Below are 18,499 nucleotides of genomic sequence, written 5' to 3' on the forward strand. Positions count from 1 at the left end.
GTGTTTCCCAGGGAGAGGGAACTGCAAATGCAAAGGGACTGGGGCAAGAACAGTTTGATGTGAAGGAGAATCGGAGAGGAGGTCATGGTGGGCCATGAGGACAACAAAGGATATGAGGCCAGAAGTCTTGTTGTGGCTGGATTTTATTTGTGGGAGTCTGATTTTATTTTAGGTAGGGTGAGCAGTTATGGGAAGACTGTTCAGCAGGGGTGTGCTATGATCTGATTTCAGGTTTTTAAGTCCACTCTGGGCACAGCATGGAGAATGGAATATAGGAGTGAGGCAGGTTAAATTTTCCAAAATGACCACAATAATATCTCCCACCCCACATTCGCTTGCACAAAGAATGTTACAAGTTCACCTTGACACACCACCCATTGACAGAGGTGGAGTCTATGTTCCTTCCCCTCGAATCTGGTGCTGGAAGTAATACAGTGCGACACTCCAAGCTGGATCAGGAAAGGTAATGTAGCTTCTGCCTTGTTCATTTTTGAAGCCCTGGGTGGCTATGTAAGAATCCCAACTACTCTGACTACTGACCTGGTAGGAGGAACCCAGTTCACACCAAGAGGCCTGTGGAGGTGCCCTAGTCCACAGCCCCTGTGGAGGTCCCAGCCCACACCTGGCATCAACTGCAAGTGAACATGCCTCCAGATGATTCTGGCCCCTCATTTGTTGAGTCACCCCTAAGCCTCTAAGTCCTTCCAACTGAGGAGTAGAAACAATCAATGTCAGCTCTGCCCTGCCCCAATTCCTGACCCACAGCATCTGTGAGCATCATGAAACGGCTGTTTGGGATGGTATGTTAAAGAGCAGTAGTAACTGGAACTGGGGGGAAAGGGGAGTGGAGAACTGGGTGGAGGAGGGAAGCACCAGAGTGGCATCCGGGAAACTAAGGAAGAGGGGGTGTCATCAAAACGAGTGGTGCCAGGGCTTGCACCAGGCTGGAGCAGTGGATGGGAGCAAAGAGAAGGGATTTGTTCAGGATGCATTTTGGAAGTAAACCCCAGAGAACTTTCTGTATGCGATCACCAACGGAGGGTGGATAAGAGGAAAGACTAGGGCCCGCGACTGCGCCAAGATATTCAGAGCTGGAGCCCAGGAAGGTAGACAGAGCCCCCGTTCCCTCCCGCTCCTGGCCCGGGCGACTGACTACATCTCCCAGCATCACTCGCTCAGGCCGCGGGAAGGGGAAAAAAAAAAAAAAAGTTTGGGCCAAGCATTCCCGGAATGCGCTTCCTGCTGGCGCGGGGCGGGGGGCGGGCGGGGAGGCCCGGGCGGGGCGGGGAGGGCGGGGGGCGGCGCGGCCGGAGCCCGGGGCGCGCACTCCGCCCGGCCCGGGCCCCAGCATGGCCGAGCCGCTACTCAGGAAAACCTTCTCCCGCCTTCGGGGCCGGGAGAAACTTCCCCGGAAAAAGTCGGACGCGAAGGAGCGCGGTGAGAGGGGGAGGTGGGGAAGAAGGGGCGCCGAACCCCACCCGGCCTGGAAGCGGGTCCCGGGGCCCCAAGGAGGGACAGGGGAAGAAGCCCTGCGGAGCCCCCTGCGGGCCGGGGTTGGGGGCCGGGGCACGCAAAGGTCCTGAAAGTAACGGGCTGGGGGGAGAGGGGGCGCGGACCGTTATGTGCGCCTGGCCAGGGATGCCGGCGCTGCGGCTCCTTGGGAGGCCCGGGAGGGGGCCTCGCCCCTGACAGGAAATGGGGCCGAGGCAGAGCGCCTTGAGAGTGCAGGGGAGGAGGAGCTGGGAGGCCTAGAAACTGGGGCTTATTCAGGCCGGGCAGGGGACACCCTGAGCCCTAGAGACCTGGGATGAGAGATGGGGGCGTACTCCTGCAGAGGGAGAGAGACGGTGCATCAATCATGGTGGCTACCCCCCACCCCCTCTCACCTATTAACCAGTGACTGCAGCTACACCCAACCTTAGGCAGCCCCAAGAAACTGTCCCCTTTATACAGATGGGGAAACTGAGGCACGGAGCAGTTGGGTCATTTACCCAGTGCCAGTGAAGTGACTTAACAGCTCTGTGGACTATGCTACTAAATGAACCCAGAGAGAGAGTCCTGGGGAGTGGAAATCTGAAGTGACCAGAGGAGGGAGTTCTTAAAGAAATGGGCAGGACCTTAAAGAAATCAGAGCTGCGTGGGACAGGAAGTCCCGGAAAGGAAGGAGTTAAAGGAGGGAGGGCAGAAGACTCCATGGATCTGACCTCTCCCCAGCCCTTCCCAAAGATTCCCAAGGTTCCCACAGCAGAGAGAAGGGACAGGGGTGCCCACGCACAAACACACACAGGAAACAGCCCGGGATGTCAGAGAGAGGAGGATGGAGCAGGAGGGGGAGGTCCCAAGGCATTGACCGTGGGGGTCAGTCCTGGGCTGAGAGACGGTGGCAGCGGGTTTGGAAGACAGGCACGGAGGTGGGGAGTGACATGCTGCAGGTATGGGAGAACCCAGCAGGCACTCACTCAGTCATGCCTGCTCCTGTCTTCCAAGCAAGCTAGGCAGCGTCCACTGTGGGCTGTGTGCTTGACCAAGATATGAGTGCCTATGACGTGCTCTCCATGTTGAGCTCTCCGAAGCCTCCCTGAAGGGCGGCATCAAATCCCCACATTTCACAGGAGGACACGGAGGCTCAGAGATGGAAAGTGACTTGCCCAAAGCCACCCAGTGAGAAGGGACAAGGGCAGGGCTCCATGCAGAGTTAACGAGAGGTGTGGGGAAGTAGAGTGGGGAATGCAGGGCCCAGGCCCAGAGAAACCCCACGGGACCTCTGAGGCTGGAGAGCAGAGGGACAGAGTCCTGTTTGGGATACCAGGGCCAGGGAGGTTGCGGAAGAGGCCATAAGCTGGTAACAGATGAGACTGCTGGCCTGCAGCCACCCATTCCGAATGAATGTGTGGAGTGTCAGTGCTGAGTGCATTCTCCTGCTGGGGGAAGAGCCCTGGGCCGGGGCTGCTCTGGGAGCAGTGGGAGGCTGAGTCTCACACCCCTTGCTCTCTGCCAGGCCGCCCAGCCCAGCGCCCGGAGCCCAGTCCTCCAGAACCAGAGCCCCAGGCCCCGGAAGGATCCCAGGCTGGAGCAGAGGGGCCCCCCAGCCCCGAGGCATCTCGGAGCCCGGCTCGGGGTGCCTACCTGCAGAGCCTGGAGCCCAGCAGCCGCCGATGGGTGCTGGGCGGGGCCAAGCCACCAGATGAGGCCACCTTGGGGCCCGGGGCAGCTGGCAGTAGGGAGCCTGCTGGTGAGATCTGGTACAACCCCATCCCTGAGGAGGACCCCAGACTCTCGGCACCTGAGCTCCCAGGCCCACAGCCAGGCTCAGCTGAGCCGGAGAGCCTGGCCTCCCCAGGTGAGCACAAGCCTTACACCCCGGGACCCCCAAGATGACTACAAGCCTCACCCCCATCCCGAGCCCAGATTTCTGGACCCTGAGGTCTGCTCTCCCCATAGGCGCAGCCCCCGCCAGTCCCCCAAACAAAGCCTCCCGCACCAAGTCCCCAGGCCCGGCCAGGCGCCTCTCAATGAAGATGAAGAAGCTGCCTGAGCTGCGGCGCCGCCTGAGTCTGCGGAGCACCCGGGCTGGCCGAGAGCGTGAGCGAGCCGCCCCCGCGGGGTCCGTCATCAGCCGTTACCACCTGGACAGCAGCGTGGGGACCCCGGGGCGGGCGGCAGTGTCTGAGGGCGCACGAGGCCTGAGGGCCGGTTACCTCAGTGATGGCGACTCTCCTGAGCGCCCAGCGGGGCCCCCGTCGCCCACCGCCTTCCGCCCCTATGAGGTGGGCCCATCGGCCAGGACGCCCCCCACTGCACTCTGGGGCCGCCTCAGCCTGCACCTGTACGGGCTGGGGGGGCTGCGACCGGCACCTGGGGCCACTCCGCGAGACCTCTGCTGCCTGCTGCAGGTGGATGGGGTGGCCCGGGCCCGAACGGGGCCGCTGCGTGGGGGGCCAGACTTCCTGCGGCTGGACCACACCTTCCACCTGGAACTCGAGGCCGCGCGGCTGCTGCGGGCCCTGGTGCTGGCGTGGGACCCCGGCGTTCGGCGGCACCGGCCCTGCGCCCAGGGTACTGTGCTGCTGCCCACGGTTTTCCGAGGTAGGATGCATGGCTCCAGGGGAAGAGGTGTAGGGCACAGGACTCAGCTCAGGGCTCCCTCCTTCCTCCAGAGTGCCCAGGGTGCTAAGCCCAGGATGGGACGTGGGTTGGAGTAGGGGCCAGGGCACAGGAGCCTGTGGGGGCAGACTCGACTCAGCAGGTCCCCTTGTGTCTTCAGGGTGCGAGGCCCAGCAGCTGGCTGTGCGCCTGGAGCCCCAGGGGCTGCTGTATGCCAAGCTGACCCTGTCGGAGCAACAGGAAGCACCAGGCACAGCTGAGCCCCGAGTCTTCGGGCTGCCCCTGCCGCTGCTCGTGGAGCGGGAGCAGTCCCCGGGCCAGGTGCCCCTCATCATCCAGAAGTGTGTTGGGCAGATCGAGCGCCGAGGGCTACGGGTAAGTCCCTCACTCCACCCTAGCTAGCCCCCAGACCTCAGAACGACTCCCCAGAACACCCAGGGTATGGAGGCCAGGCTCCTGGCTCCAATCCCAGCCTAGACGAGGGCAGGAGCACCCGCTCCCTCCAGACCCTAGCACCTAGCCCAGAATTCATGGGTCATCTGTTCATTTAGTGACATAGGATCCCAGCCCTTCTGGAGCTCAGAGTCTGATGGGGGAAAAGACATGACTCTAATAAATCACATATGTAAAACTGTGGCTGGGATAAGAGCAAAGAAACTGGGAGAGCTTAAAGCAGGACCTGACCCACTGGTTGGGGTAGTCAGGGAAGGCTTTCCAGAGGAGGTGACAAGTAAGCTGAAAATGAGTCAGAGTTTCCTGAGTCAAAGGAGGTGGGTGCCAGGACAAGTGATCCAGAGGGTCTACAGGGCCAGGCTGTCCAGGCAGCCAGGTGGGATCCCCCATGACAGGTGTCAGAGGAGCAGGAAAGCAGCCAGTGAAACTACAGCCAGCCCCCAACCTCTCAGCCCATTGCCACTGTGATCTAGGCCTCTGGCCCTCACCCACAGGGCCCTGATCAGTCTGTGGCCCTGACAAGAGGACATCTCTCTGCTCCTACCCCCAGGTAGTGGGGCTGTACCGTCTGTGCGGCTCAGCAGCCGTGAAGAAAGAGCTTCGAGATGCCTTTGAGCGGGACAGTGCAGCTGTCTGCCTCTCCGAGGACCTGTACCCCGATATCAATGTCATCACTGGTCAGCATGCCCCTTCTCTCTCCTGCCTGCTCCCCATTCAACCCTCACCTCAAGGCAGTCCCTGTGGTCCCTCTGGGACCTCACCCCTTCTGTTGGCCTTGTTTTCATCTTCCTGTACCTATCCTCCTCCTGTTCCCCTGCTCCCAGCCCCAGCTGAATCTCCAGCCTCAGAAACCAGCAGTGCCCTGATCAGAGTGGGCCCTGTATCCACAGGCATCCTCAAGGATTATCTTCGGGAGTTGCCTACCCCGCTCATCACCCAGCCCCTCTATCAGGTGGTGTTGGAGGCCATGGCCCGAGAGCCCCCAAGCAGGGCTCCTTCCAGCACTGAGGGCACCCGTGGGCTCCTCAGCTGCCTGCCAGATGTGGAAAGGGTGAGTTGGGCCTGGTGGGAGCAGGCGAGACAGGGAGTGGGCTGACATCAGCAGAATGTTTCACCCATGCCTGGGCCTGTGATGGCCATGAATATGTGGCATTGTTACAATTCTAGAAAATAGGTGCTATTAGTATCCCCACTTTATAGATATGGAAGCCAAAGCCCAGAGCAGTTGAGTGAGTTACTTAAGGTTTCACAGGCAGGATGTATCAAAAATACAGACTCTGAACACAGGTGTGTCAACCTACCATAAGGGAAGTTCCTGGCTGTGGTATCCTGGAAAAGTCCTGACCCTCTCTGTGCCTCAATATCCTCATCTATAAAATAGGGTTAATACCAGCCCTGCCTAACACACAGAGGAGTAGGCTCAAGCCCAAGTTCTGCCATTTCAAAGTTAAGTTACCTTTCGCTTCAGTCTCCCCTCCAGCAAAATGGGATCATAATACTAATACCTAATGGTTAAGTCTTAGCTGGGTCATCACCCAGCTATGAGACCTTGAACCTCAGTTTCCCCATTCTGAACCGCCTTAGTCTCCCTCAGGTGCGACAGGGGACCGGCTTTCCCCACCTCATGCTCTCCCTACCCTCTCCGCTCAGGCTACACTGACGCTTCTCCTGGACCACCTGCGCCTTGTCTCCTCCTTCCACGCCCACAACCGCATGACTCCGCAGAACCTGGCCGTTTGCTTCGGTCCTGTGCTGCTGCCGGCGCGCCAGGCACCCGCCAGGCCCCGCATCCGCAGCTCTGGCCCGGGCCTCTCGAATGCAGTGGACTTCAAGCGCCACATCGAGGTGCTGCACTACCTGCTGCAAGCCTGGCCAGGTGAGCTGGCCCTCGCCCCAGCCCCCGCGCCGCCGATCGTAGCCAGGCCGCCGCTACGATGCTTTCTCCAGTGGCCAATTAGAGTCTCGGGCTTCAGGCAAGCCACGCCCCCTAGCCCGAGTAAGCTGGTACCTGGTTGCCTCAGCAACCAGTTCTAGCTCAGCCAGTGAAATCCTGATCCGGTCGAAGGCCTTGCCTTTCGACCGGCCAATCAGGGGCCTAGCTACCTAAGCAGCCAATCAGAGGTCTAGTTGCCACCGCTGGGCGTGACATCATCCAAGCCCTCCCTCTCCCTCTGCAGATCCACGCAGGCCCCCCGAGGCTCCGGAGCTCGTCCCTTACCTGCGGCCCAAACGACAGCCGCAGCTGCACTTGCCGCTAGCGAGCCCCGAAGTGGTGACTCGGCCCCGCGGCCGGGGCGGCCCCGAGAGTCCCCCGAGCAACCGCTACGCCGGTGACTGGAGCGTTTGCGGGCGGGACTTCCTGCCTTGTGGGCGGGACTTCCTATCCGGGCCGGACTACGACCACGTGACGGGCAGCGACAGCGAAGACGAGGACGAAGAGGCTGGCGAGCCGACGGTCGCCACCGACTTCGAAGACGACTTCGAGGCTCCCTTCAACCCGCACCTGAACCTCAAAGACTTTGATGCCCTCATCATGGACCTGGAGAGAGAGCTCTCCAAGCAGATCAACGTGTGTCTGTGAGCCGGGCGGGGCCGGACCCCGATTACTAAGGCCGGGCTCCTGGTTGCTAAGGCGGTGCTCTAACGACCTAGGGAGACCAGACCTGTAGCTCAGGCCTAGCTCCTGGTTCCTGGGGAGTTGCCTAGTGACCAGCCAACCCATTGCTGAGAATCATTCCTTGTTTCCAGTGCTCAACATTTGGGCACCGGTTGCGAAGGCCGGGGATTGGGAATTTTCGGGACCAGCTATTGTGGCTATCTTTTCTGAGTACCAAGGGCTTCTCCCCGGCTGCCAAAAGGCAGTTCTGCTTGCAGGGCTGGCTGGCCTCTTGCTTCCCCTTAGCCAGGGAAACGCCAGTTACTGTGAGCATCACCCTGGGATGGTGAGACACCCCCCAAGTCAGTCCTCTTGCTGCTGCCAACCAAATCAGTATTAGCTTTGAGCACTGCACTCTGCTTCTCCCTCGGCGGGCCCAAGGACTATCATGAGGTACTGTTTGAGGCAGGGTGGGGGGAAAGCCCCTATCCTGGGCTCTGGCTGGATAGGGGCAGCCTGAGGCTTATAGGAAAACAGCTGGTTTCCCCACCCTCTTTTCCAAGGAAAACCCCATGATTGCCTCAAACCAGCAAAAGTAGATAGCAGAGTATGGCCCTTCCCTCCCCAATTCTTCCTCCCCATTCCTGAAGAAATTGAGCACTTATAAGACCTCCCTTTCGGAGGGGCCCCACCTGAAGTGTCAGGCTGGGGGCACTTTGGTACGGAACATATTTATTGCCTCCGTGCGTGTGTGTCTGTGTGTGAGGACTAGTGTGCATGGACATGTCTAGAGCAGGCATGTGGGGCTCTTTCAGGGACCACAGAGCGGGGAAAGAGTTTGCAGTGCCCAGGCACCCTGAAATCCCCAGTAATGGTGCCTCAGTGAGCCCCAGAGTTCCAGTGGGAGAGTAGGGTCCCCTCCTGTCTCCTCCCTCTTTCCCTCACTTCCATCTTTGTGGACAATAAATCAGTATGCACAGGTTCTGGGATGAGTACTTGGGCCCACATGGACCAGAGGTGGTTTATTCAATGTGTAAGAGAGAAGGGGAGAAAGGACACAGTTGAGCCCACAAGGAAAAAGGCCCAAGGGCTCTCCAGTGCTGCCCAGGAGCCTCTCTGAGCTCTGACCCCTCCAGCCCCTCCCTGTCCTCAGGGAGGCTTTTAGGGTCACTGGGCCTCATGGGATAGGCCCAGGGCAAGCAAGGATGAGAAACCAGCCTGGCACAAACCAGCCTGGCACAGTCCAGGGGTGGGAAGAGAGCCAAGGGCACTGACCCATGAGGCCCTACACGGCAATGGAGCCATCTCGGAAGTCCGTCCTCCCGATGAGGATGTTGACCACAACGGGGTGGCCATCTTGGCACTGCTGCTGGGCTTCATGCAGCACCTTGACCACCTGATCCTCACTCTCTCGTGAAAGTAGCAAGCCCTGGGCCCCCAGTCCCATGGCCGCCTTGTGATAACCTAAAAGGGGAGATCAAGTCAGAATGATGGCAGAACCCAGCCTACCATGCAGCTAGCCCGGGAGAGGAACATACATTCAGCTGGGCCTGAAACAGCTTTCCCCCTTCCCACCCATTCCAGGCCCCTCACCAGTGTAAGCCAAGCCACAGGCCACATTGCTGCCCAGACAGGGCACCTGCTCCCGGGAAATCTGGGTCCAGCCAGCATCATTCCCTATCAAAGCCATCACTGGGATCTGCAGGGAGAGGATGAGGCCAGGCCACAGCCTTCAGTCCCAGGGCTTGGCCAGCCACACGTCAAAGACAGGGACAGGACCCCTGCCAGCCAAGCAGCTCCCTCCCCAGCCCACCCCACCCCTGATGACATCTCCCAGAACCCCAGGCTATGAACTTCCCTTGGTCACCCGGTCACCTTGTGTCTGACGAAGGTGTCAAATTCGATGAGGCTGTAGCCAAAGGCTCCATCCCCAAACAGGCACCAGACCTGAGGGGGTACCAAGGATGGTTTGGGTGGCTCACGGCCCAGAAAGCAGCAAGCCTCCTGCCCCCAGCACGCTCTGACTCACCTCGGCATCTGGCTGACACAGTTTGGCACCAAGTGCAAATCCTGCACCAACCCCCAGAGTACCGAAGGCCCCTAGAAGAACCAAGAGCAGGTGGGTGTGAAGGGGCCCCGAGGGTGCAAGCTGCCCCAGGCATAGGCCCGCCCTTACCAGGATCGAGCCAGCGCAGGGGGCCACGGGGCTGCACCAGGTGGGCGGCTGTACCCACGAAGTCCCCACCATCGACCACCAGAATGGAGTTGTCGGGCAGAGTTTCCTCCACCAGCTGCAGTACCCGCACCGGGTTAAGGTGCTCAGCTACAGGCATCGACGCCTTCTCCCTGTGATGGAGCAATGCAGGTCAGCAGAGCCAGCGGCATGGCCCCCCGGGAACCCGCAACCCCCTAAGTCCACTCTACCCAGCCCCCACCGAAAGGTCTGCTCCTTCTGTCGGTCAGCCTGCCGAAGCTCCTCTGCCCAGTCTGAGGCCCATGTCTGGCCCTGAAGGCCCTGCGCCAGCTTCACCACGAAGGAACCCACGTCTCCTGGGGAAGGAAGAGGGTACAGCTGCAGGGAGATGGCCTCCTCCTGCCCTTCAAGCACCAGAGGCCCAAAGACAGCAGGAAGCGAACAGGCATCTGCACAGGAGGCAAAGAAGCAGGCCAGTGGGGTTCTAGCACAAAATGGGTGAAACACACCCCAGAGCCTGCCAGAACCAAGTTAGGGCAACAGGGGTGTGAGGGAGAGCAAGGCCAAAGAAACTAGGCTTAGGGAGCACAAAGTGGGTTAGAAACTCACATCAGCCTCTGTCTCCTGCCTCCCCATCACACCCCAGATCATGCAGTCCTGTCAATTCTGCCTCTGAAACACGTCACTAAAAACACCTCCATCCTCCAAGCACATCTCTACAACCCAGGCATGCAGAGTGCTTGTACCGTGAACAAATAAACAAGCCAGTGATGATGTACTTTTCACCATCACCATTTTAGAAATGATCACACAGAGGCTCAGAGAAGTTGAGTTTCTCCTCCCTCTCCATCCCCACTCCAGGCCTCATCGTTTCTGTCCTGGCCCTAACAGCCCCCTTGCCTCCACCCGGTCCCCTCCAACTCACTGCCCACCAGCTGCTACAGTGGATCTTCCCAAACATGAATGCAAACGGTGCCACTTCTCTGCTTGACACAAGTTCCCTCTCGCCTGCACCGCAGGGTAGAGTCAACGTCCTTGGAACGATGGGCAAAGCAGGGCATGGAAAGGCCATGGAAGAGGACTGAACAGGGGTGGAGGAGCCACGACAGGACAAGAGAGACCTCGGGGTAGGTCCTAAGGGCAGCAGGCGACATGGGAGAGTACAGACAGGGGAAGTGATCACACGCACATTCCCAGGCCTTCCCTCTGGTGCACACCCTACCATTAGTTCATCCAGAAGCACCCCATCAGTCTAAGGACCAAATATGCGTCTCTGGCCGACTCGGGGCCCCCTGGGGCACGGTCCGGGCCTTGGTCACCAGCACCCAGCTCAAGCCAGCTGCAGCAGAGGCCAGGAGGAGAGGGACCGGAAAGAACACATATGTGTGGGGGTCGCTAGGGGCTCACCTTGCACAGCCACGTGGGGCTTCCAGAACATGTCTGAGTTCATCAACATCTCTTTCCGGTTACGGTTGACAATGATGATCTTGCTGCTGCGGCTGAGGACACGGCCATAGGACAGACGGAAGTCACACACCGTTCCTGGGGTAGGAGACAGAGTCTCGGTGGACAAAGGGCCAGCATCCTGGGGAGTGCCCGCTACCTTACTTAATCCACCATGGTAGACTGAATGCATAAAGGTCTTCACCTCTCCCTGTACCAGTGTCACCTGCAATGAGACTTTGCAGCTCCCCACCCCATGAACCTGGGCTGGCCTCAGGACATGCTTTGGCCCATAGAATGTGAGAGAAGTGATGGCATGCGTTCCTGAGGCCAGACCTCCAGAAGCCCTGCAGCTTCCACTCACTCTCTCTCAAATAACCTTGCTCCCCAAGCCCTGCATGTTTCTCAACATCCACCAAGTGAACAAGCCCAGGCTAGCCTGCTGGATGATGAGAAACATGGAGGAGGAGGTAGGGGAGAGTGAAAGAACTCAGTTACCCCAGCTGAGGCCAAGCTAGCCCAGCCTACAGCCAACCAACCCCCAAGTTACAAGCCAGCCCAGCCTGGACCAGCACAGCTGCCTTCCCGCCTCTCTGAGCGCAGACTCAGGAATGAGCCCTACCAAAATGACAAAAACTACCACCTAACCCCAGGTGGGTCTTGAGAAATGGTAAGTGCATTTTAAGCCACTGAGTTTAGGGTGGTTATTATAAAACAATAGCTAACTGATACAACTATTATGTCTCTGGCAGGATTCAAGCGCTTTATGTAAAAATATATATGCTGTAGGTGTACGTGCTGTGTAAAGGCTGTATAATGCATACAAATGCAAATGCTGTACACAAAGTACCACAGGTGCCCGCTATCTTTGTGTAAAGCTGGGTCACAGGACACAACTGCAACCTGGCGAGAGTTTACCTGAATTTCAGGTCCAGGGGAAGGGGGGTGGTGAGAGGTAGGAGGGTGGGTGATTATGAGAGTGGGGTGCCAGCCAGTACCTGACTAGGAGGGGCAGGGTTACGCGATTAGGGAGGTGCCGAGTGGGAGGGAATGGAAAGGGAGGGTGGGAGGATGAGGCCCACCTGCCAGGACGACAACATCTGCCTTCTTCAGGGCGGCGCTGCGGTTCTGCCGGATGTGAAGGGGGTGGCTCCGGCCCAGCAGCCCCCGCGCCATCCCACCCAGGAAGCAGGGGACACCCAGGCTCTCCACAGCAACCCTAGGGGTCCAGGCAGAATAGAGGTGAGCGTGGCCAAGGGCCTGCCCCTCCTCACAGGGCCCCAGGGGACCAGGGATGTGACAGTAAGGGCAAGCCTGAGGCGTCTCACCGAAGCTTGTCTGAGGGCGTCGGAGGCAACAGGGCCTGGCTCCCAAGCAGCACAAGGGGCCTTCTGGCCCGGCTCAGGGTCTCAGCACAGCGCTGAACCTGGGGCAAGAGGTGGGGCTCAAATAGCCAACCCTGCGTCACCGTCAGCCCCCAAGATCACGGCCCCAGGACTGGTTCAGAGGGAAGCCACACAGCAGGTGGGGGTCGCTGGCCAGGGCACAGAGGCAATTCACCTGCTGAGGGGAAGCCTGAGGGATGTCCAGAGGCAGGGGCCCCTCAGGCTGAGGCTCCCAGGCTCCTGCAAAGAGGTTGGCCAGGTAATTCTCTAAGTACCTGCGCAGGGGAGAGGAAGAGTCAGTGACCAGGAGTCATACCAGGGTTCCAGAAGCTAAAGGAGGAGAAGGGCCGGGAAAGGAACCAGGAAGGCAGTAGGACAGGAACAGAGGTACAAAAGCAACAGCCCAGGGACAGACAGACCCCAGTGGCTGAGTGTCCAGTGGCCTGTTTCCCTTCAGAAGGTTCTGGTGACCACCCCAACCTGACACAGACCCTCAAAAACAAGTGCCACCGGCGTGGAGTGCCAGAATCGGGGGCCATGGCTGCGGGGTCAGACAGAGGTGGGCTTGAGTTCTGGCTCTGCTGCTTCCTGTGTGACTGTGGGTGAGTGACTCAACTTTTCTGAGCTTCCTCCTCTGTAAAATGTAAAAGGGAACATCTCTCCCAAGGTTCAGTGATCTATCCACTCGGGATATAAAGCACATTGCAAAACACTCAATTAATTGGAGTTATTAACAATCGTCCGTACCCTTGCCTTTCTCTGGCTTCTGATGTCTCCTTACTCATTGGGTCACAGGGCCCTGACTTTCCATGAGGCCCTGTGCAGGGCCCTGGAGACACAAAGATAAATCCTGCTCAGCCCTGCCCTCAAGGACACCCAATCCAGCCAAAAATACACATGTGGGCATCAGCTGGCTAGAATTAGTCAGAGCCTGAAGCTTCTGTTTCTCTTTCAAGGAGGAGTAAAGATCGCAGAAAATGAGAAGAGACCAAGGATGGAACCATGGGGAACCCTAACATGGAAAGAAAAGGCAAGGCACAAGCCAGCCTTGCAGGGGGCTAGTTCCCTAATCATGCTGGAGGAAGGTTGGGAGACACCTTGCCTTACACTTGGTATGACGTTGGACTCAGCCCTATTCTTTTTTTTTTTTTTTTTAATTTATTTATTTATTTATTTATTTATGGCTGTGTTGGGTCTTCGTTTCTGTGCTAGGGCTTTCCCTAGTTGCAGCAAGTGGGGGCCACTCTTCATCGCGGTGTGCGGGCCTCTCACCATCGCGGCCTCTCTTGTTGCGGAGCACAGGCTCCAGACGCGCAGGCTCAGTAGTTGTGGCTCACGGGCCCAGTCGCTCCGCGGCATGTGGGATCTTCCCAGACCAGGGGTCAAACCCGTGTCCCCTGCACTGGCAGGCAGACTCTCAACCACTGCGCCACCAGGGAAGCCCAGCCCTATTCTTATTTAAGATAATAATGGTTAATTCCTTTATACTTCAGCATACGCTTTGCACTATCAAAATAATCTCATTTTATTCGTCACAGAATCTTAGTCTAGAGAGAAAAGGCAACGTTGGTCCATCTTACAGATGAGGAAGCTGACGTCATATATTTAATCACCATATATGTAAGTCAAATCATTATGCTGTAACCCTTAAACTTACACAGTGCTGTATGTCAATTATATCTCAATAAAACTGGAAAAAAACAAAAGGTTTAATCATTTGTTCAAGGTTAACACAGCTAGTTAGTGGCAGTCCTGGGATTCGAACCCATCTCTCTGGACTTTAATTTCACTCATTATAGATGGAACATAGCTCTGTGGATAAAGCATTGAAGGTTCCTCCGGGCTGAATCCTAGTGCGCCATTAACAAACTGGACAACTTCATGCAAGTCATTCAACTGCCTTGGGTCTCAGTTACCTAATCTATGAAATGGGCATAATAATACCTCTGAGTCTTAACTCAAAGGGTTGTTACAAAAGACATGTGAGTAAACCTGCTACTCCTTGAGCTGGCCCAGGAGGTGCTTCTCACACACCCATGTGCAGGGACCTGTCTGTCCTGTTCATGCCCATCCAGGTACCTAGCATATTGCAGCACTCGCTAAATATTTGGAGGGGGAGTGGAAGGCAGAGGGGCAAGGACAGGCAAATGGAAGGGACAGAGGGCAAAGAGGAGAAGGAGGAGGAGGAGGAGGAGGAAAATTGATTCTCCTTTCTGCACCCTGTTTCAGCCAGGCCCACCTCAGTGGTGACCAAAAATGGATCCTTTTCATGTACCTCTGCTAGGGCTGTGCCCCTTTTTATCCCGTCAACAGAAAGAAATTCCCCCTTGTAACTTGTAGCTCTTCCAGGAAAACCTTCAAGCTTGTCCCAGGCCAGCCCCACTGCCCTGCTCTCTCCAACATCCTGGCCACTCAACACTCAAAAGTCCCATAGTGGCCCCAGAGTGAGCTGTGCCCATGTCATGGGCCCATAGGGACCCATTGTTCCCTTATCCTGGCCTGCTGGAGGTCCAGGCACTCCTATGTGATCCATCCAGATGTATCCCACAGGTACCACCCAGATTCCAGACCACCATCATCTCTCATCTCAGTGACCGCCACATCTCCTCCCTGGCTTCCCAGCTTCCACCTGACCCCAAAGTCCACACTCCAGCAATAGCCAGAGGGAACATAACAAAAACCCAAACCAGGGTATCCCATGCCAATGCTTAAGGCCCTGCAGTGCTTCTCAATGGATCTCAAATTAAAAACAAAGCCCCAGGTATGCCAAGTGGCTCCTGCTGGCTGCTCTGAGCTCAGTCTCTGCCCCTCTCCCCTTTGCTCACCTGCTGCCACCACATGGGCCACTTTGCTTTCCCAACCCACCAACTTCATTCCTGCCTCAGGACATGTGCATATTCTATTTCCTCTACCTGGAATGCTCTTCCCATGGCTGGCTCCTCTCAACTGATGTGCAAATCAATGAATGAGTCAAAGGAGAGATGGGTGCTAGCAGGAGGGTGCAGGAGAAGCCAGCGGATAGGGGAAGGTATGGTAGGAGTTGGGCTACTTACCAGGAGACCCCTTGACCCACGAGGCCCTTGGGCGGCTTAGCTGACACCATCTCCTTCTGAACCATGAAGTAGGGGTACAGCACATCAATAGGCAGTTCCACGAACACCGGGCCTACATGAACAGGGAGAACGCTGAGTCTGCTGTGTCTCCCAGCCCCCAGGCCCTAGGGCCTGACCACTGCCCAGCCCCCGCCCCGCACCTGGGGTGCCCGACTGAGCAGCAGCCATCGCGGCCCTCAGGGTGGGGATGATCTCCCGCACCCTCTGCACAGAAGCACAAAACTTGCAGAGTGGCCGGAACAGGGACATCTGATCAATAGCCTGGAGTGCGCCCCGGTTCTGGTGGAGACAGGAGTCCAGGGAGTCAACACATGAGAACTTCCAGGCTCCCTGGGGGCCCTGCCACCCCTCAAGAAGAGGGTACCTGCAGCAGGGTGCTGGCAGCCCCACCCAGAAGCAGGACGGGGGACTGGGCTATCTGGGCATTCTTCACCGCAGTCACTGTGTTGGTGAGGCCGGGGCCCGCTGTCACTGCCGCCACGCCCACTGTCCCTGCAACACAAACCCTGTCACAGCTGTGTCCACCCTCCTGGCCACCCCCCCCCATCAAAAAACCCTGCCCCTCAAAGACATCCCAGTCTCACCAGCCCCTAGCCCTCTCCACTCTGCCCTCACCGGTCAGGCGGGCCACAGCATCAGCAGCAAAGACGGCTGTGACTTCGTGGCGGGTGTCCACCACGCGGATGCCCAGCTTCTCACAGGCCACCAGCAGTGGGGAAATATGCCCGCCGACCAGCGTGAAAAGGAACCGCACGCCATGGGCCCTCAGCACGGCTGCCACATTCTCCCCACCATGCCGGATGCTCGCCTTGTCCACCTGGGCCCGAAAAGGGGGAGAAGCGAGATTGTCAAGGACCAGGGCACCGGCACCAGGGCAGGTGGGAAGAGGGACAATCCCCCTCCCCCAGGAAGGAGGGCAGGGGCAGGGTCGGAGGGCAGGGGAAGCTTGGTGTTGCTTAGGCACATATTGCACTATACACCTGGCTCAGAGTAGGACATATCATCTTATCAGATCCTCCTGACGTTATATCCGTTTACAACTACAGAGATCAAGACCCCTGGGCAAGAATCAAAGTCCCATAGAACCAATGCTCTTAAAGCACCCCACTGTGTAACACTGCCCGCCTCAGGGATGGTGGAGCAAGCAGGAAGAGAGGTTAGGGAAGGTGGATCCACAGAACCCAAGGGAGTCTGGCCAGGGGCCATCTGCTGGGACTCCAGAACGGCCTGCTCTCCAGGATCAGGGCCTCGTAACGTGACTGCTCACTCCAGCCTACCAGACTCCCTCCTACTCACTGGGCCCAGTTAACAGGCTGCCGGCCCCCACGTGCCTGACATGGCAGCAGCCTCCTGGCACAGACGGTGCTGCTGCACAGCAACGCGCACCAGAGGCCTTTGCCTTAAATCTCCACAAATCCTCAAGTTGCTGCTGGTTAGGAGAGGAAGGACTGGGGAGGGGTCAAGGGTGCTCCAGGCTAGGAGAGGAAAGACTAGGCAGAGGGTCTGCGGAAGGGGTAAATTTCTGAGAGAGAAGCCAAGTAGTTCAGAGCAAGGTCTGTGGGGTCAGCTCTTCCCCAAACAGGTCTCCTAACACAAGCTATCACACAACCTCTCTAAGCCTCGGTTTCCTCTTGTGGAAAATGAAGACAGAAACAAGAGTATCTATTCTGGAATGTACTGAGTACGTGGGAAAATCCCTCTAAAGCGTTGAGCTCAGCAGACAGCAACTGTCACAAAAGTGTCACAGCCGGCCACGTCCTCTGGTGCCTGCTCTCAGCACTCTGACCCCATCGTGTTAGGGAGCACTGCTCCGTGAAAAGGGCTCGAGGCCCCTGAGGAAGGAGGTGGGCGGGGGGTTGAGTGCCCAGGCAGGTATAGCCTCCCTGTGACGTCTTCCTAGAGGCAAAGTCCAGGACCCCGTAAGCAGCTCGGCAATAGCGACAGGATCCTGTTAAGAATCTCCCGACCACTCCCTCTGGATTAACTGGACCTCACTCTCCCCGCCTATAAAATGGGTTAGCTGGAAAGAACGGTGGAAGTCCATTCCTTTGGCTGCCCCCGGCCCGTCGCCCTTGTATTTCCCCTGAACCTTGTGCATCAACTGGTAGAAGAGCCCCAGGCGGTGAGCGGCGCCCAGCAAGGCGGCCACTAGCGTCGCGAAACCCAGGAGCAGGAAAGAAGGGAAGAAGTCCCCAGCAGGGGCGGCAGCCACGGGCGTCTCCATGAGATGGCACCTAAGGGAGAAAGGGCAGGGCTAGGACGTGGGCGCGACAATTAAATTATCCAGAAGAAGGCACGCCCCCTCTCCCAGCCCAGATCCCGGGCCACGCCCCTTGGCACGAGTTTCTGCGCGGCCGCGCCCCTTACACCCCCAGGCTCCGGGCCAGGCCAAACCTCTCAGGGACCTGGCCACGCCTCTTACAACGCCAGCCCACCCCCCTTACGTCACCACAACCACCTAAACGAGCTCACCACAGGTCAATGCGGCGACAAAGCCTCAAGAGAGCTATTTTCCCACTTACCTGCTTCTCAAAGGATCGGCGGGAAGCCCCGCCTCTCTTTGACATCTAGGACCCGAATCTCAGCCCTAGTGGTGAGCCCACCCCACGTCTACGCCCCCAAGTTAGCGTGCACGACCCTCTCCACAAGCCAGACCCCTCCCCCCTAGCGAGCGCCCGGGGCCGAGCCTGTCCCCGGACCCCAGGCCTCGAGTCGAGGTCAGGTTGCATCGGGATGCTTCTCCCCGGGGCATTTTAACCTTCACCTACAGGAAATGGCGCTGACTCCAGAGGAATTCCGCTCCCTTCGTGTCACGTGAACAGGCGCGCAGCTTGAACAGGCTGGGCCGGACAGCTGTTGCCTTGCCCCTTTTGCCCACTCGGATCCCATGCGCCCTGTAGTCCGGCCCGACGCGCATGCGCTCAGCTCCAGGGCACCTCCTATAAGAGCCCTGTCTCTACTGGCCGCCCCTTGCACAGGCTCCGCCCTCCCTCGCTTCCCATTGGCTCGCACTGCAGGCCTCACGCTTTTTTTTTTTTTTTTTACAAGAGGCCACGCCCCTCTGAGGCTTCCAGTAGCCGGGAGTTTGGCGTGATCCACTTTCCTCGGCCTTCCGTTGGCCCAGCGTTGCAGGCCGGGAGGTTCCGGGCCTTCCGAGCCCAGCCCGCTTTCCACACCAGGCGTGCTGTACGCCCCTTCACGTTGGCCGAGC

General features: G+C 58.1%; 2 protein-coding genes across 4 annotated transcripts; one reads left to right on the top strand and one right to left on the bottom strand.

Moving 5' to 3' along the window:
* Nucleotides 1-1,326: 1,326 nt before the first annotated feature.
* Nucleotides 1,327-8,135, top strand: SYDE1 (synapse defective Rho GTPase homolog 1). Of its 2 annotated transcripts, XM_082379302.1 has the most exons (8): nucleotides 1,327-1,437; nucleotides 2,999-3,340; nucleotides 3,442-4,086; nucleotides 4,265-4,479; nucleotides 5,108-5,234; nucleotides 5,448-5,608; nucleotides 6,208-6,433; nucleotides 6,735-8,135. In XM_082379302.1, the coding sequence occupies exons 1-8, from the start codon at nucleotides 1,350-1,352 to the stop codon at nucleotides 7,136-7,138; spliced, it is 2,208 nt and encodes a 735-aa protein (XP_082235428.1). In that variant the 5' UTR covers nucleotides 1,327-1,349; the 3' UTR covers nucleotides 7,139-8,135. The 2 variants fall into 2 exon arrangements, with proteins under 2 accessions (XP_082235428.1, XP_082235429.1); XM_082379303.1 differs by lacking the exon at nucleotides 1,327-1,437 and having other exon boundaries at nucleotides 1,820-3,340.
* On the bottom strand, nucleotides 8,135-18,216 carry ILVBL (ilvB acetolactate synthase like). 2 transcript variants are annotated; one of them, XM_082379310.1, is made up of 16 exons: nucleotides 18,057-18,216; nucleotides 17,378-17,522; nucleotides 15,904-16,105; nucleotides 15,653-15,780; nucleotides 15,429-15,567; nucleotides 15,229-15,340; nucleotides 12,351-12,450; nucleotides 12,119-12,216; nucleotides 11,873-12,009; nucleotides 10,755-10,889; nucleotides 9,589-9,703; nucleotides 9,330-9,499; nucleotides 9,183-9,253; nucleotides 9,029-9,100; nucleotides 8,747-8,852; nucleotides 8,135-8,617 (listed from the first exon to the last, which is right to left on the bottom strand). In XM_082379310.1, the coding sequence occupies exons 1-16, from the start codon at nucleotides 18,203-18,205 to the stop codon at nucleotides 8,439-8,441; spliced, it is 2,058 nt and encodes a 685-aa protein (XP_082235436.1). In that variant the 5' UTR covers nucleotides 18,206-18,216; the 3' UTR covers nucleotides 8,135-8,438. The 2 variants fall into 2 exon arrangements, with proteins under 2 accessions (XP_082235436.1, XP_082235437.1); XM_082379311.1 differs by lacking the exon at nucleotides 18,057-18,216 and adding an exon at nucleotides 17,811-18,049.
* Between the last annotated feature and the right edge of the window lie 283 nt (nucleotides 18,217-18,499).

The sequence above is a fragment of the Balaenoptera borealis genome (assembly GCF_965194805.1).
Source record: "Balaenoptera borealis genome assembly, chromosome: 2".
Lineage (NCBI taxonomy): Eukaryota > Metazoa > Chordata > Mammalia > Artiodactyla > Balaenopteridae > Balaenoptera > Balaenoptera borealis.

What these genes read in the sequence shown, in the direction of transcription:
- SYDE1 (XM_082379303.1), top strand. Translation starts at nt 2,887, where the DNA reads ATGTGTGGAGTGTCAGTGCTGAGTGCATTCTCCTGCTGGGGGAAGAGC. An exon ending in CGATATCAATGTCATCACTG is followed by an intron (nt 5,235 to 5,447) that starts GTCAGCATGCCC and finishes CTGTATCCACAG; the next exon opens with GCATCCTCAAGGATTATCTT. An exon ending in GCCTGCCAGATGTGGAAAGG is followed by an intron (nt 5,609 to 6,207) that starts GTGAGTTGGGCC and finishes CTCTCCGCTCAG; the next exon opens with GCTACACTGACGCTTCTCCT.
- ILVBL (XM_082379310.1), bottom strand. Translation starts at nt 18,205, where the DNA reads ATGCGCGTCGGGCCGGACTACAGGGCGCATGGGATCCGAGTGGGCAAA. An exon ending in TGCTCAGTCGGGCACCCCAG is followed by an intron (nt 15,341 to 15,428) that starts GTGCGGGGCGGG and finishes CTGTTCATGTAG; the next exon opens with GCCCGGTGTTCGTGGAACTG. An exon ending in CTGTGGCTTGGCTTACACTG is followed by an intron (nt 8,618 to 8,746) that starts GTGAGGGGCCTG and finishes CTCCCCTTTTAG; the next exon opens with GTTATCACAAGGCGGCCATG.